This window comes from Podarcis melisellensis (assembly GCF_964234715.1).
Source record: "Podarcis melisellensis genome assembly, chromosome: 1".
Taxonomy (NCBI): domain Eukaryota; kingdom Metazoa; phylum Chordata; class Lepidosauria; order Squamata; family Lacertidae; genus Podarcis; species Podarcis melisellensis.
The window spans coordinates 93,267,556-93,285,830 of record NC_138528.1 but is presented as its reverse complement, the minus strand read 5'-3'; the positions used below and the strand labels follow the sequence as shown (position 1 = coordinate 93,285,830).

Genomic DNA, 18,275 nt, shown 5'->3' with positions numbered 1-18,275 from the left:
GTTTTAGAGAGGACGGGGTTGTTTTAAAGCAGCCAAGCCCGCTCTGCTTCTCTCCCTCCTCCCCAGCTCAGCTCGCTGCCAGGAGCCGCTTACACCCGCTTTGCTGTTTCAAAGCGAGCCACGGACAGCTCACAACTGCAGCAGATTCCCCCGCCATCTCTAGGCATTCGCTCCATAACACGCACAGACATTTCCCCTTACTTTCTAGGAGGAAAAATCTGCGTGTTATGGAGCGAAATTTACGGTATCTCAGCCTCACTCATCTCACAGAGTGTTAGTTGTGGGGGAGGAAGGGAAAGGAGATTTGCAGCATTTAATTATATGTTCCCTAAGTTTATATAAAGGGAAAGGAGATTGTGAGCTGCTTTGAGACTCCTTAGGGTAGTGATAAAGTGGGATATCAAATCCAAACTCCTCCTCCTCCTCCTCCTCTTCATCCTTAGGCTTACTTAAACCCCTAGCCAGTGCTCCATGAGCAGAAGAGCTGTTGCTGCTGTAGGGGTTTCCACTGAAGTACTCAGCCACTAACAAGCAGATGAAGACTAGTTTGCAGCAACCATGTTACAAGTGCACTGGGATCATGGGTCTGGAGAAGGCTTCCTCACCTTGCACTGCATGCGTATGTATGAGCGTGCACCTATTTGTGTGCATGCACAGGCCCCACACACGTTGTTTCTGAAGTGGAAGAACAGCAGGGATTGGAAACTAATATGAATGCTGCACATCACACATATTAACTGGTGTATTAGTGGGGAGGGCAGCCCTGACGTACCCAATGCATGTAGTGGGTTGGTTGTTGTTATTGTTTTCCCCCCTGTCTAGTGTCATAAGGAACAGTGTCTTAATATATAGACTGTGGAACTAAGTGGCAGAACCAGCTACAAACATTCAAGAACCTACCCCCAAAGCGCCAAATCTTTGGCCCTGAGGGCATTTTAAAATCCATGTTTTGGAAAAACCCTGCTTGTCTGAGAAGGCATACGATGTGAATGTCAAACAGACAGTGATACAACAACATTAAACAAGAAGTGGTTGCCATGCTCCATAGGTTTATAGTGCTTAGCTGTGAGGAATGCATTTCTGCCTGATATACGTACCCTGCCCGTAAAGTTCAATAAATCTTTTCTGGTACTGTGTTAACTCAGCTCTGCTGGGAACCTCATCAATCTTGCGTTGTAAAATGGCTATTTCTCTGTTTCGTCGGGCCTGAGGGGAGTTGAAAACAATATACAAAACAAAAACTGTGACTAGGTTTCTAAAAAACAAACTGACATTTAGAAACAACCTGATAACGGAATCAACTGCTGCCCTCTTGGCTCCACTGCGAAGGGTGACGTTTTCCAAATAATTACCCCCAAACTGGTATTTCCAACTTTTAAAACATCCATTACAGAAGAATCCAGGAGTCTCGCGTGAACCAGAAATTTACATTGCACAGGACAGGAAGACATTTAGCAAATACATCTGCCAACCCAGCGAGACTTACGGTTTGGAAAACTCACCAGAAGGAGTCTGATCTTCTGCAGCTTCTCTCTCTCAGTTTTGTACTGCTGGTCTATAATTTTAGCAGGTTCCTAACATTGGAGACATAAAACAAAACTGATTTTTAGCTGACCAAATTCAGTCGAGACTATGATGACAAAGGGTCACTTATTCATACTGGGCCCAGGGTTTATACTGGTTTTGCACCAAAGTTAAAAACATACCGAGGGGAAGGGGTTCAAGGAAGCTATGTTCTGCCACATTTTACTGGATCCAATCAAACATGTTAACTTGTGCAACTACATATGTAGCGTATTCATCTAAAAACAAGCTGCCTAGAGAAGCAGAAGAACATTCCCCACAATGAGTCCATCCTGGGTAAAGTTGAATCTGTTCAGGCTCTGCTTGTTGTACAGCTGTTAAAAACGCACACTAGCAGGTGGAAGGACAGTGGGGTTTGGGGAAGCACACCAGTCAGAGTATCAGAAGACTATTCAACATAGTCCTCCTTGTGGAGAATAAAATCCTGGGTAAGCTATCCTGGAGTTCTGATTTGCTCCAGGAAAGCTCAAAGTATCTTTTTGTTCATTATTTGGACATTCAGTAATGAGCTGCAGGTTTACAGATGGCTTGCTTTTTCCTGTTTAACACTAACCCATGGCATCCGAATCGGCAGACTATGGTTAAGGCTTGTACTCCAAGCCGGAAATTAGAAGCCAAGGTCTGAAATGGGTTTTTCCGGGAGTGCAAACACTCTGCAGTTTGATTTGGATATTACAACCAACTATGATTAGTGCAAAACAAAAGAGAAGTTTTCTGGAAGAGAGGATGGACTGCAAGGTTTCAAAAATCATCTGAATTGAGCAATCTTCTTGAAGGTGGAGTCCAAGCTCAAGCCTCATGTACTTTTAAATTGGGCAACAATTTAGAGGTCCTCTAATGGAAAACACCTGCATGCCACATCCATTGTTAAATGTCCGCCATGTGTCCTGATGTTTCTTTTATTAAAATAGACAGGCAAACAGAATCAGATTTGCTATTCAGTGTACATAAAGGAACAAACTACCCCCTCCAAAAAATACACACACTTTTGGCAACTGACTGTGTTCCAGTGTTCCAAGTCCCAATTCTTGTGTATAAGAAATTGCATTCGATAAGAAATACATGAGTTCAAATATATATAGTTTTGTTAAAGCGAAATGAAGTGTTCATTTTAAGTAACCAGAGAAAGTGAATCACATCAAAACACACACACACACACACACACACACACACACGTTAGCACCTTTAATTAACAGACTGGCAAAACAAAAAATTCAGGCAGCATTCCAAATGAGGGCAAACTCTTCTAAATGGAGCAAAGGGACCGCAAGCATTTTAAAATTCTTTAAAAATATATATGGGAAGAAGATTCCAAAGCTCAGTAAGAATGCTTAAATATTTTCTGTTTACCTTCTCTTCTCCATTTTCAGCTGCTTCTGTTTTCAAACTTTCAATGTTTTGCTGGAGGCGTGCCATCTCTTCCTAGAACAGCAAGAAAATAATAATTGTTTCTTTTCATTAGCAATCAACGTGTGCTCTTTATGGAAACAGAAGCCAGAGACAGTGTTTTCTTTTCGTAAAATATGCATCAGAAAGAGCCCAAAAACGTATAGACATTCTGTGCTTAGGGCTCCAGAGGAGGTGAATGTTCTTCATTATGTAAAGTAGCACACTCTATTGTCAAGGGGGTGGGGGAGAAAGAGGGGAAAACACACAGTCTGACTCTTATGCAAATGAACCTAAGTCAGAAGGGCAAGGGAATAAGTTCGAGTTAAAAAAAAAAATCAAAATACAAGCACCACCATGACTACAGCATCTTGCACAAGCCCTACTGTCCCTAACCATTTCGAAAGCGCTTTTGCAGAAGCAACACTAAGCATACTGCATCCCATAATGAAAATAGCCACCCAAAATATTAAGTTACAGGGGTTTAAAATTCAATTTGTATTCTTGTATTCTATTCAATTTACACATTTTATAACTCCTGATATTGATCACTTTTTCAAGGTACCTCGCAACAACCACTGATTGTGGTTTCAGTCCAATTCATACATTACCTTGGCACCTAGGTGGTGGGAGCTCCACACGGCAATCTTAACAGATGTCAGTGTTAAGACACTGCAATGTTCATAGGTTCCCGCTGCACAGGTCCACCTGGGAACTGTGGAATGGGAACCAGCCAGGTGACCAAGGCAAATGGCTTTTTTTTTTTTAAAGATTATATTCTGCTTTACTACAAGGTACCCAACAGCGGCTTAGCTAGACGTCTGGGGCATCACATGCACCCTGCACCTGGGGGCGGGGTGAGCTGGGGCCTCAGCTGTAGGGCAGCTGAGCCTGAGGGGGAGGCGGTGGGCAGATGCCAGCCCCACGCTGCTGTTTCGGGCAGCAGGGAGCCTGCAGGCACCTGAGCCACTGTGTCACTCCCAGGAGACATGTGGCTCAGGTGCACTGTAGGCCACGCCCCGTGGTAAGTGTGGGCTCTCCTCCCATGATGCGTTTAGTGCGTTGTCGTGGTGTTTAGTGCGTCCCCCACTACACCTCTGGTCCTCATGTTGACACGGAGCCCCTAACCACATGGAAGTAGTTTTTCCAGTTACTGCGTTGCAAAAGCATTCCTAAGCAACAGGAATTAGTAAACATGGTCCATACATGTATTCTGCTGCATATACAAAGAAGCACAGGAGTACATCTGGATTATGGATCCTCAATCTGGATCCTTAAAAAGAATTGTGTGCAGGCACTGACTTGGAATGAAGCATCTAAAAAACTTACTCTGCAATGTGCTCTAAATTCTTGCTCTTGGCTTTTGAGGTTCTCATTCATTGCCACCAGTGCCCGAAGCTTCTGCAATACACTAAATTAAAACAACAACACATTATTTATTCTCAAGCATTTAGAGACATTTATTCTAAGAAAAATGAAGCATTGGGGAGTGGGGAAAACAAAATATCTTAAAGAAGCAATTTAGGGCAGCAACAGAGCTGAATAAAACAGAAAGGTAGAATCTCACAGAAGAAACATTCTCCTATATTGCTGCTCACAGTTTGGATGACTCCATTATCAACTGAGTGCACCTGTTTCTCATGGGTTAATTTTGAAGGAAAAAAAGAGAGACCGGCAAATCTTAGGGTCTTCCAGTTTGAATATATACCATTTTCATGGAAGGATACAATGGACAGGATTCAATCAAACTTAAACATTTCTTAATATTCACTGATTTAAAAGGCAGAAACATTTTATCATAATGAAAAATTCCAGCTCATTACAGAATCTACATAAAAGCCAGTACATTAAAACAATAAAACACACAGGTGGATTTCAGTGTTGCACTAAGGAGATTGTTCTGTCGGTGCAAGCATTGCTACTTGCTCTCCCTTCCAGTACACTGCTGGGAGTAAGGCCTATTGAACCTAATGAGGCTTACTTCCAAGTAGACCTGCACAGGACTGTGCTGCTAAGTCTCCCATCTGGAAGAAACTACGCTGACTTTCCTTAATGGGGTTATTTTAAGGCTCAGTGAGCAAACAGTAATTCTTAAAATAATCTTTTTTGATGCTGGGTGTTTTTGAACATTCAAGAAGTGCCAGATGTTTTTCCCAGCCCCTAATCCTTGAAAATCAATGGAAGTCTTAATTTGAAAATGATGTTTAACCATCATTTTGCAGTGACTGCACCATCTCAAGAATTAACGTGAGACTTCAACCAGCCCTGACTGTTGGTTGGGCTGATCAGAGTTGTAGCCAAAACCATACAGGGTCACCAAGCTGAGGAAGGCTGGCAGAGTTTCCAGCATAAAGAACATTCTGCCATGAAAGGAAACATTTGGACTAGAATGTGTGTGTCTGTGTGCGCGTGCGCGCACACACACACACACGCAATATAAACTATAGATACAAAAACCCCACCACCACCAACAGGGACTACTGCTGAATTAAGACAATTCACTGCAAAGGGGACAGGGAAGGATGGAGAGGAACTAGACACGTACTTTGAATCTGCTTGGGATTCCACTGTTTCTAAGGCTGCCAGCTCCTTGTCCAATTTTTCACTGTGATTCTTAACCTAAAGGATTGGAATTAATAACACATGGTGTGAAAATGTAATAAAAACCAATTTAACCCAAAAACAAACTTTAAGCAAAGCCCTCTAAGAATGATAGGGTTCTATTTAAAACTCTGGCAAGCTCTACCTATTTTTTCCTCAAATAGCATGACCAGGAATAGCTCACAGGGCCCTTGACCGTCATAATTGGATGTAACCCTTGGCATTAGTGTTGAGATGTGAGCCTAGGCTCGGTACAGTTCTGCTGTACCAGCACTGTCTCCTCCAGCTGCCTACAGAGGTGAGTACTGGATTGCACACTTGCCTACCAGGATAGTGCATGGTCCCCTCTCATAACAACTTGTACAGGATTTGTTAAGGTCTCCCACCCTTTTTTTTGCAAGGGATAAAACACTGGTACATCTTGTGCACAAGTTCTTTCCTATTTCTTGCTGTGGTATCATTACAAGACAAAAGTCAATATGGCATTATGCTTGTCTGGGACAGATTTGGATAACCAGCAGGAGGCAGCTTTTACTAACGTAGCAGAACCTTCCCTAACAAGCAACAATGGAAAAGCCACTTACTCTTATTTGCATAGGTGCGGGTGCACATTGTTACAATTATTACAATTACAATTATTCAAGTTCATTTCGGTCCAGGTGGTCAAATGAAGAAGGTGACAGGGCTCTTATGCAACTGAGCAGAAGAATGAATTTCAGCAGGTGCAGCTTGCATTACATCCCAAAATTCTCTTCTACACAACAATTAGATTGTAGAGGCCTCTTTTGCATCTGGCCAACACAGAGTTGACAGAGACCAGTCTAAGTAGAAGAGGGGAGGACAAAGGGAAGAACGAGCTTACCTCATTCAATTTCTTCTTAGCCTCACTACATCCTGCTTGCAGGTCAGCGCATTTTGCCTGCAACTGTTTTCAAAAGAAGAACACAGGGGGAAAGTCAAGTTAAGTGATCAACCAATCTGGTATTTTAATCAAAGGCAGCAACATTTCCTAACAATAGCATGCGTATACACACCAAGAAACATGCTGGAACTATACTTAATGGTTCTTCTAATATCTACAGAAGCATTGCTCAGGCTGGATTGTAAAGAAAATTTATAAAAGTAGCAGTGAGAAACCTCAGAAACGAGGCTTTTGCTTATGAAACACCCCATCCGAGAAATAGGTCTATACAAACCATATACCTTGCATGGTGAACTGTAGCTATTCATAATAAAAAGGACAATATTTTACAACCTCTTTACCAAAAGCATTTCATGCCCACTTCCCAAATTCATGTTTTATGTCCCGAGGAATCAATTAGCAATGCAGCAGGTGGATAACATTTGTTTTACAATGCCCCAGGCAAATTCTTTAAACCTAAACATGTTGGGCTGAATCAATCTTAATTTTGTGCACCTTTGCGGTTCTTTGCTTGTCCCTGCACTGGCAAATTTATTCCTGTCCTGCTTTCTTCTCTACAGTGCAGTGCTTTGTAAGAGTTTCTGATCACATGGAGGTTTCAAGCAAACATGGGTAGAAGCTCCCTTCAGACTTCCCCCACTCATCACAGGAAAATTTGGAAGAAATAAGGCAGGGCTGGTGTCCACAAGGTGTCAGGGGTCAGTGCTTCCAAGATGGATGAAATGTTTCCTGTTTCAGCATTAAGCGTGAACAGGGCCATAATTTTAACTATTTTCTCTTGCAGTATATTATTGCAAAGTGTCTCTTATAGCTTCCTTCGGTTGCTTATCCATGGACAGAAAGAAAAAACAAAGGCACTGATTCTCCTGAGGCCTAAACTTACAGTAAATTTCCACTGTGAGAGTCTGGAAGGTTTTAGAAGCAAGTAATGTGTGAGAGATAAAGTTTACACCCATGTATTTATGTATATATGAACAAAGTTCTCTGGACAGCTATCAGCTGAAGAAGAACGGAATGTAACAGTTCCAGGATACCCTTTTTTTGGATCAAAACATCTGGATTTAGAAGAACAACAACAGATGAATTATACTGTGGGAGGAACTCTATTTACAGAATGCTCCACTGGAGGTAATTTGTGCATGAGATAGGCCTTTTTTGCTGGCTTTCACTTCCTGCAACAGGCCTGTACCCTCCAAAAACTGTTCTGGGCTTCAGGGGACTCTCGTCAACAATATGGAAACTGGCATTTGGGACAGTTGGTGGAAATCAAGTGAAAATCATCCCGACCCCTTCTTTGGTGGGAGCCTTTATTGGATCGTAGCTGACACCGCAGTTCATCTTTAAATAAAATTCACTGACATGATGCACAAATATTGGAAAAGCATCAGGAAATATAACTCAGGAGAACACGTATATTAGAAAAAAACAGGTTGATTCTAGGAAATTGTATTCCATTTGGCTTCCTTAAAGTACAAACGGGGGTGGGGAGGAATGGCAGATAGAACGGAACAGAAGGCAATTAAATCAGCGAATCCGCAAAGATTTTGACAGGCAAAACAATAATGTTAGCAGCAGCCAAGTGAGCACCAAGGCAATGTTTACAGGAGCTAAGGACTGGATAGCTCAGCAGGTAAGAGCATGGTGCCACCAAATTCTCAGGTTCAATCCCCACATGGGACAGTTGCATATTCCTCCACTGCAGGGGGTTGGACTAGAGCAGGCTTTCTCAACCTGTGAGTCCCCAGATGTTGTTGAACTACAACTCCCATCAGCCCTAGCTAGCAAGGCCAGAGCTCAGGGATGATGGGAGTTGTAGTCCAACAACATCTAAGGACCCACGGGTTGAGAACCGCTGGACTAGAGGATCCTGATGGTCCCCCTTCCAACTCTTTTGATTCTATGATTTGTGGACCTTCCAGCATTTGGAAAAGAAAAAGAAAAAGAATCACAACTCCTTTGAAAGATTCTGTTAACGATGCAATTCTGTGCAGCTTTAAATGCCAACTATTTTTATTTATTTATTTCAGCAATTTATAATACACTTAATCACGGTTGTCTCTGAGCGGTGTGCAGGAGATCCAGTACAATACAGTAAGTCTAAAATGAGTTAAAACTATAATATCAGAATGTAATTTAAAAAACCTGCTGGAATTAAGAATCCCTAGTAGGAACTGGGAGTAGAACAGGGAGGGCACCTGTCTGACCTCAACATTTGATATTCTGACAGTGGAGAATTTAAATGCTGCCTTTGCCTGTACATAAACTCAGCTCACAGCTTTAATTCTGAATTGCTGGAAGTCAGTAAGCACCTGTTGCTTCCGTAGAGACAATCAAGGAAAGTGTGCAAACTTATGTACAAACCCTACAACTTATGTGCAAAAAATCCACGTAACCAATGCTTATTAAGACCCAGGTTACTCATATTGTAATTCTCCTAAATGGATGCTGAAGTTATAATCTTCTCCATAAGTGCAGAGTGGCAATGTGGTTTACAAACCCTCAAAATAAGGGAACAACAACAACAAATCCCCACATACTTCATCCAGCTGCTTGGTTTTCTGTAAGATCTGTTTGTTTAAAGATGCCACCTTCCTTCTGTGCTGCTGGGCAGCTCCAAGTCTCTCTGGACGCTCCTCTGCAGAAAGTCCTGATTGCTAGAAAAAGATGGGGCGGGGAGAGGACACAATGAATGGAACATCCCCTCAGCACTTTGTCAGACGCACAGGAATCAATACTTGCCTAATCTGTGCATTAAGACTGCTCCATAAACCACTGGGCAGCCGCATACAAGTGGGCAGAGGTCTGGATGCTTGCATGTCCTGCATTACAGGGAGTAAGCAAGTGTGGAAGTTGGCAGAGCTCTTCTGGAGGCAGAAATGTGAGGGGAACTGGGCATGTTCCACTTTGACCCGCAAGGCTGACTCAAAACATTTCCTCCATCCTAGAAAGAGATACGGTGCTGGGAGCAAAGGGCAGGTGGATAATACTGTTAAAATTCAACAGCACATCATTATATGGGGATGGGGTGAGAATTCGCAGCATTACTTTGAATTTCAGCACCAACTTCCCAGGACTGGACTGCAATGTTAAGTGTACTTAAGTCCCATTGAAACCAATGGGCCTGACTCTGTAGTGGGCGCTTACCGACGCCGAGCACCATGCCAAGTTTCCTACCTCTTTGTCTCTCACCCTCTTCGTAACTGGGAGCAATGTTCGCCCGGCACTGGGAATCTCCCCTGCCACTGATTGCCACTAGACTGACTTCAAAGTAAACACAGATAGACTGTGCTGCAAGACTAATTCTCCCCGCACACATAAATTGACTGGAATTTAATTGCTGTATTTAGCTGTTACCTCATTCTGTGTTTTATGTTCATGGAAAAATACAACAAATGTGGAAGGCAGCAATCATTTTGATCATGATTAATATGATTATGATTATTATTTCTGTAATGCTCCTTCACCAGCAGGAGTCCAGAGCAGTTTGGTATGGTAAAAGGTAAAGGTAAAGGACCCCTGGACGGTTAAGTCCAGTCAGTAAAATACAACAGTTATCCATTTAAAAATAACAACTTTTTTGCAGTTTTTGCTGCAAGCCACTGCTCCATGATTTATTTTTCCTTTGTACTCATAAAAAACATTCTGTTGAAAGAAGGATATAACATCTGACCTGTTAAAACAAAGTTTTGAACAATATCATCTATTTGTGCTATTTACGAACTGAAACATGAGGTATAGCAAGTAGGGCTATGGAAGACATATGTTATAACACAACTGAAGCTTCTTGGCTCTTACTTGAAATTGAAGTCCAAAAGGTTTCTACTAAAGTAATTTATTTTCAAAACCACACTAGATGTGTAGCTGTTTTAAGTGAGAGCCAACACATTCTGTTATCTTCAGATCATAAACATTTAGTTGAAAATTCTCTTGCATACTACAAAATTGCATTCACAGATAGGTGGCAAAACCCAGGAATTGTTTTTAAATTTGTCAATTAAAACATTCAGCAGTTGCTACGAACACCCACCTAAGTTCTTTTAAACTTGCCATTCATTTGTCAACTGAAGAGAAAAAGTAGCAGATCAATGAGGTGCCAGAAAATAGAAACAAAGTTATCTCTATTTCAGAAAAATAAGCATTTTAATTTAATTTTTTAAACTTATATACCACCCTTCATCTGAAGATCTCAGGGTGGACATTTATTTCCAAAATGGAAAAAAAGACTATTTAATTTTTGTGGGAGCAGGTGGTTCTGCAATTTGTAAGGTACTTTATGTGCAAGGCACTTGACCCCCTGCCCTTATTTGCTCTCACAACTCTTCAACAACATCCCCATGCATGAAACTCTTCCCATTCCCATAACACTGTTAAAGTTAACACAGTTAACTTATTAGTTATATACTGTCAAAAAGAATCCCCAAAGGAGTCCCCAAGTAGTTGGCATATTTAAATCCGGGGAAATAGCCAAGATGAGAATGGTAAAGCACTTTGAACATTTTATTTTATTTTATTTGGCTGTAGATGATGGACTTGGGTAGGTTTTTTTAAAAAATAATATTTATCACTTTCCCAACAATTTAAACACTACAAAAGAAAAAAGTTAAACAAAACAATACAGTACAATACAAAAACACAACATAACACTAACACTAAGACATTAAACTAACAAAACAAAACAGAAACAATTTAAGACACATCAAACAATTTCAATATCTTATCTTTCATTCACTTGTTTCAACGACCTCCTCACACCTCCCTTTTTGTATTCCACTTCAGTTAATTGTTTCAGCAATTCCTTTCCATCTTCCTCTGTTTTCTGCCCTGTAATTATCTTAACATATTCTAACCTTATGCACTTTGAACATTTTAAAACTGCTACCAAAGTTAGAAACTATATTCTTTTCCCTAAGAGCCTCTCGATTCAGGCACAGATTCCAGATTCTAAGTCTAAACACTGCAACTGCATAATTCCCTCTCAGTTCATACAAGACTATGTGCATCTTTCTCCTTTTCCTCCCAAACACATCACTCATCTCTTTAGACCCAAGTACAACCAGGAAAGCCTGACTTTCCTGAATTTAAGACGTAATTAAGTGACTGCTCTATAGTAACCACTAAACTCAAGGGCACACAAACACACACCATTGCTTTAAGCAATCTTCATTGTGCACTGACAGGAAATCTATTATAAAAGCCCAAAATAGCCAAGCCAGATTTTCAAAAAAAAAAACCCTATAACTAGCAGAAAGGTAAGAGGAATGGGCTGAGGAAATAGATAAAGAGGAAGAAATCAGGATGGGAAGGTTTGTCTTCTTGCAAACAAAACACAGCTTGACTCCAACAACTATGGGTGAAATTCAAATAATGCACCCCATCAGTGGAAGCCCAGGCAAGGTCCTCCAACTGAGCAATGGGGTTTATCCTCCTCTGCTCCCTCACAACTGGCCTGGGTGGGTGGGTGTGTCAGGAGGACCCCCAAAACAGCTCCCTGATGGGGGGGAAGGAGAGGGAGAATTGCTCCATCTGGTCTGACTGAATGATCAACATAGCACGACATCGAATAGCTCCATATATTACAGCTGTAAAACTTCACACACTGTTTCATGGCGCACAAGGAGGTGGGAGAAACTATTCCTCTACAAAGTCATATGCAACTTTTAGCTACTTGTTTAGAAGACACAGAGACACAGGAATCTGATTTTTATTGATGACAGCACAGATTTGTCTGCCTGCACAAAGAAGCATTGGCACACCAACTAGCATCACTATTGTAGATATTGTTCTAAATAATATATATTTTAAAACTGACGCTTCAAAATTTGAAGACTTAATAGGCAATTGCTCAGGTATGGTTTTTGTTAAACAGTTTTAAAAAACCACCTACCTTTTCAGCATATTCTGATACTATCTGCTTGATCTCATCAGACTGAAGTCCAACTATCTGCCCTACAGTGCTTGCGGTCAGTCTGCCCTGAAAGTAGAACACAAGTCTTATGAAGGCACATGACATAGCTTTCTGAAAAAGCAGGGCAGTTTGAATTGATGTAAGTGCAATGTCTGTTTCCATGAAGAAGTACCACTGTCCTCCATGAAAGTAGCAAGGCTTGGATGGAGAATAAGCAAGCAGTGGGGAGATACTTGGAACAGTGGGCATCAGCTAGCAAGCCTTTCCCCCCTCATCATAAAATCCGGCTATAGGAACGGGAACAGGACAACATTTGCTACCTTAGCAAGGCTTCCATGGCATTGGCTCAGTTACATCAAGTCAGAACACAAGAATTGCTGCTGCTTTGCTATGAAGGTTCCTTGCTTAAAGTATATTTGAGAGATAAGGAGCATTTTGGACTCGTATCCCAAGAATGGAAGAAAGGGCTGTGTATGTAGATGAGGCACCGTGCAAATGAGCCAGGTGGGAAGAGAATTTGAGTGACATCTGCTGGTCACTGAATGTAGGTAGCAACAGCAGAAAGTTTGCATGTGTGCATAGAAGTGATAAGCATTACTATGAGTGAACGAAGACTTTGGCTTTGCTGAGGTATGTGTGCTGTGGGGCAGGGGAGCAGAAAAAAAATTGTGTACAGGATGATAGTGGACTCCATTAGAACCTAGCCAAATGAGAAGGCTCTTCAAAGGTTCCGCAGTCTTGGGAGACAGAAAAGATGAGCAAGAAGTACTTTTCTCTTACTGCTGGTGAGCAAACGAATCAGAAAGTCTTCAGCAAAAATATTAAGTTATGACTTAACAGCCTGGTTTGTTGAGAAGCTGTTGAGAAGCCAGCAAACTTGTTGAGAAGCCAGCAAACTTACTGTGCCTTGGGCAGGTGTCTCCAGCGTCAAATGTGCAGTGGGCCGGAGGGTGGGGGAGTGCGTGCCCATATGTGTGTGCACACACTATTTCTGGCACACTTCCGGGTCGGAGGAGCACTGGAAATAGCTTGTGCGCATGTGCACGGGCCTCCTCCGACCCAGATGTGCACCGGAAATAACGCTTGCGCACATGCTATTTCCGGTGCTCCTCCGACCCGGAAGTGGGCAGCCGCGCAGCACCAGTAAAAGCGGGCGGTGGTGGCAGGGGTCGCTGCGGGCTGGATAAACAAGTCCCTCGGGCCTTAGTTTGGGGACCCCTGCATTAAACCATAGTTTCGTGGTTTGGAGAAAAAAGGGAACTGGGAGTTTGGAATTTTCCTCATTTGTTTCTTCTTTTCACAAAGCGAGGAGTGTAAAGGCTGTGAGCTGTCAAAGGCCTTGTCTGTATCTTTGCTTAATAAGCAGAGATAACTCTCCTTATGCTTTTTGTAGGCAAAGACACAACCAACAAAGGCTGAACACCTTTTGAAAAAGACCACCTTTCAAGCTTAGTAGTCTTTTCCTTGTGTCAATTTACACTGCAATGTAAGGCCTCAGGCAGCCTGACTCCATTTAACCCTATTTCATGGGTTGTGATAGCTTTCAAGTCAATCTGCAGGTGCAGGAGGAAAGAACAGGGATGTGAATAACTTTAGCTGTATATACTGCAGAGTTTGCTTGATAGGTACAGAGTGCAGCTAGGCAATGAGAAATATGCATCCTTTCTTTCTCTACTGAATTGCAGTTCACTCCAGTTTCAATTCATAGCCCCATGAAGAAGGGAACTTTCAGATATCAGAAATCAAGATGGAGTGATATCTGGAAAGAATTTTTTTTTGCCTGTGCTACCCTGTTAATAAAACCAGAGTAGTGGTTGAAATAATACTTTTTTCCAAAAAAAAACTATGACTAACAAAAAGAACTGCTTACCTCTTCTGTTCCCATTGCAGCCATCTCAGTCATCAATGTTTTAATACGAAGCTGATAAAAAAATAAAAGTGCTGAGATCAGAACAGTTGTTTCAAAACATGTAGCACATGTTTTAATTTTTATTTATAGAAAAAATGTGACAAGGCTTGGAGATTAGCAAAACAAAACAAATACAAACACTTTCCCTCCCCTTTTCATACAAAACTCCTTCTCAACACTGTGATGGCAGCCTGGGAGCTACTGCAAACATGGCTCCTTAGTAAGAACGGAATGGATATACCCTCCCCCTTTTTGCTCACTTGTTTATTCACAAACAAACATAACACAAAATGCTGTGTAATAATCTGAAGTCTCTGCTCCTCTACTTTGGTGAAACACAAAGCAAAAGAAAACATCATTTTCTTTAGGCCCTCACAGCATCATTCTTCTTGGAACAGTCACACTTTATTTGAAAACATGTGCATATACCCAAGTTTATATATATGTGGTGCACCAGCTGCCAACAGCACTCACACATTTGAATGGCTGAGTTTCCGTATTCGATGCAGGGTTAATCCCATTTTAAGGCACCATAAGACGTTTAGAGGACAGCAAGACACAAATGCAATACATAAAATAAAGCTATCTACTGAAAGGCAAGTGCACCACTAAAACTCTACCACATGCATTTTGTAGCACTATGTATCTGCACCAAACTCAATTTCAAGTAAGAGTGCATGTCGGTTCTGAGAATGCAAAATCTACAGATACAAAAAGGGAAGGGGGGGAAACCTCTATACCACCAGCTTTGTTTCATTCCATGTAGTAGGAAGTAGCAACCCTGAACTGAGCCTTGTCACAAATTATCAGTGAATTCCACCTCTTCTGCAGCTTGGAGGTCATCTTCAGTGTAGGCATCAGCTTTCCCAGATGATGGAAGCCCAGCAGGCAGCAGCGTTTTCTTGTCTTCAACCTATTGAAGAAAAGGATGTTGTCTAACATTAAGAGGAAAAGGTGCATCTACAAAATCACAAGGCGGGGAGGGGGGCGGAATTAAAAAAAAGGAAACGAACAACATATGCTTTCAGAATATATTATAAGGAAAGGCTCCAGAGAGCCTTTCATGGACACATTGAAAACACACTACAGTAATAATTCAGACACAGGCATGTATCCAACACTGCTGCTCTGTTCATGCAGCAGACCTCTGCTTGTACAATTTAACTTCCCACCTCCTCTCCCTTGCAGCCCCTCCAGCACCCCCAAAATCTGCTCCAGGGGGCTGGAGGACATTGAGAGCAGATTTTGGGCATGTGCAGGAGCTGAGAGGATGGAGGAAGTTTTGCCGCATGAGCAGAACTCCTCTTGCATAGCATCGGAAGAAGCAGAACGGTATATTGAACAGGACCTCCTAACCTCCTTTCCCTCACAGTGGCTAAATTTTAACGAAAGCATTTGACAGTCTTAGGCTAAAAGCATGCAAGGTCAATAAGATATGATGAAGTGTTGCAGCCATATTTTGTAGAAGTCAACAAAGGGAGTGAGATGCAGCTTTAGGAACGGCATTCTTGCTGCATGGAACTTTGGGGCCTTCCACAACATTGCAATGCGTGTAAATTTCTGCAAGCGGAAAATAAGCTCCGTCGGCTTAATTAACATCACTGGCAACTTTCTTGGGTGAAGTGCTCTTCGTTCTCTAATACTAATTTAACTCACATCCCCCACCAACCAGAGTGTAGCTTGAAATGTTAGGAAACATTTCTTTCCAACAGCGTGTGCTGAAAGTCTGCCAATCTGAAACTGCTTTGCAGGGCGCCACTGGGCTACATCATGCTTGCTAGCAGTTCCCAAGAAAATAACAATAACAGAGAGGTTTTCTTTGTTTGTTTTCTGTTGCCTGTGAATTGCTAAACTTTTGTTTTAGTTTTATCGTTAGCAATGGTTTTAATGTTTACAGTGTGCCACCCTGGGATCCTTGCATGAAGGGCTAATTACAAACATTGAAAAATAAAAACAAACAAAAATAAAGACTGCTGAGCCCCTTTGTCTGGAACAGGCAGTGACAAAAGTCAAACTGACTCTGAATTTAACCCACAGTGAAAAGGATCATGAACAATTCTAGCAATGTTTCCCCACAATGTGTTGAATACAGCAGCATCAGGGTGGTGACCACAACACAGTAAGATTGGGCGGCCTAGAAAGAACAAGCAAACAAGTAGTTTTCAATATTATGAAAAATAATAATCAATCGCTGCATCACACTTTTATATATATATAAAAACCTGCTTTGGTGTCTAGTATTTTTGTCCAACACATATTTTTTCAGCTGGATTCCAGATGAGGAAACAAGCTTACCTTCTCAATTTTCCCTTGTCTGCTGAAACCATACCTCCTAGAAAAAGTAAAAAGGGAGGGGGAAAGAAATCAGAATATGCAGCTGGATTCACTTTCATTGCAGAAGATGTGCTTTTGCAAACATGCCAAGACCAGCTCTCAGTGCTTTTTAGAAAAACAACAGCAGCCGCAGCAGCAGTTTGGGGTTAGTTATATTCACCATTTTATTCTGAGTGTACATTTTGTCATTTATATGCCATTAACAAGTAAACCATTTTTCCTGTTGCAACACTGCAATTCATCATCAAAGTCTTCCCAGTGCATTCTAAACCTCCGCAGTACAGCAGGTTCAAGGGGGGGCTGAAAGGGGGGAAGGAGGGGGGTTGCCTTATCGTTAATGACAGTGGTGCTCCGAGGCTTGTTGCTGAATTGCTAATGAAAGCCCGTTTTAATTCCCAGAACATTTCACTTTTGCCCCCCCTAGGCATTAATCTGCCAGCCCTCCCTAGCTTTATTTGCTTTCTCTGAATATGCCCTTTCCACTGAAGTTCTAGTTTAAACATCTCCTTCTGCTGCAGCTGTATTTCACTCTCCCACTAGGGAGTAGTTCCACTGCACTCAGGCAACCAGGTTTTACTATGCTGCTACACAACCTATAAAGCAGAGGATACCGAGGAAGGCACGCTGTGCATGCCGTAAGGTCCCAGGTTCAGTCCTGGTCATCTCCAGGTTGATCTGGTGCAGGGGACCCAGTCTGAAAACCTGAACAGCCATTCCCAGAAAAAGGGAAAGTTGCAGGAAAAGGGGCTGGCTGGAGCAATTTTCTCTCCCATGAGAAAAGTTCACAACATTTGGAGCTTTTTAGATCAGGGGAAAAGCTAAGTAAGGGGCAGGGCAGGGCAGGAACTGATATGAGGGTTCGAACACCATGCACAATGTGGCAAAAGTGGGCACGGTGATAGAGTGAGTGTACCCCTCTCTCTCATATAACACTAGACCCCAAGGTTGTCCATTGAAGCTAACTGATGGATGGTCTACAGAAAGTCCTTCACAGTGCAGTTATAAACTGTGGCTACCAACTTTGATGGCTTTGAAAGGGGATTAGCCTTATGTTCTGTAGACTGCTATATACCAATGGCTGCTATATTTGTTGTAACTAACGAAGCCACATAAAATCACTCTAGGCTCCATGATACTGCTGTGTTTAATCACTGCCGTCTGAGATCAGCTGGGTTCACGTGATAAAGGAGTCCTTTAAAATATTTACATATAAAGGAGCAGCAGATCAGGGAGGTAACAGCTAGGAACCTATTTTCCTGGGGAGTATGCGAAAAGAATGGAAGTTGGGAATTTTTTCCTATGCACTCTTCTCTCTCACCCCTTAGCCCCTAGAGAAAACTGTGACTTTTGCGCTGAGAAAAAAAGACAGTCCCCGTGAACATTAACAATGCTGTTATATACCAAATGTGGAAGACATGTTAACGTGAAAGATGCAAATTCAAGTGCCAAGAGCCAACTGGAAGGGGGGGGGGATTCACACCACATGTACACAGGAGGAAAAATACTCACAAGAAATAACCAGTGATACTAAAGAGGGGGGGATAGGAAAACAAAAAGATGAAGAACTTGAAAATGTGATCTGGCTTGCCATAGGGAGTAGAAGACACACTTAGGCCAGAGTTTCAAACACACTT

At 42.0% G+C, this 18,275-nt stretch overlaps 1 protein-coding gene across 2 annotated transcripts in view; it reads right to left on the bottom strand.

Moving 5' to 3' along the window:
• Nucleotides 1-18,275, bottom strand: part of CCDC93 (CCC complex scaffolding subunit CCDC93) — a 44,693-nt gene that overhangs the window by 8,700 nt on the left and 17,718 nt on the right. Inside the window, exons 8-19 of one of the 2 annotated variants that reach the window (XM_081921793.1) lie at nucleotides 18,151-18,168; nucleotides 16,603-16,639; nucleotides 15,128-15,220; nucleotides 14,269-14,319; nucleotides 12,378-12,464; nucleotides 9,031-9,147; nucleotides 6,434-6,496; nucleotides 5,516-5,589; nucleotides 4,300-4,381; nucleotides 2,935-3,006; nucleotides 1,503-1,574; nucleotides 1,098-1,206 (exon numbers count right to left, since the gene is read on the bottom strand). In XM_081921793.1, the coding sequence (XP_081777919.1) occupies nucleotides 1,098-1,206; nucleotides 1,503-1,574; nucleotides 2,935-3,006; nucleotides 4,300-4,381; nucleotides 5,516-5,589; nucleotides 6,434-6,496; nucleotides 9,031-9,147; nucleotides 12,378-12,464; nucleotides 14,269-14,319; nucleotides 15,128-15,220; nucleotides 16,603-16,639; nucleotides 18,151-18,168 (875 nt within the window). The remainder of the gene's footprint in view (nucleotides 1-1,097; nucleotides 1,207-1,502; nucleotides 1,575-2,934; nucleotides 3,007-4,299; nucleotides 4,382-5,515; nucleotides 5,590-6,433; nucleotides 6,497-9,030; nucleotides 9,148-12,377; nucleotides 12,465-14,268; nucleotides 14,320-15,127; nucleotides 15,221-16,602; nucleotides 16,640-18,150; nucleotides 18,169-18,275) is intronic. The other variant, XM_081921794.1, reaches the window with a different exon arrangement.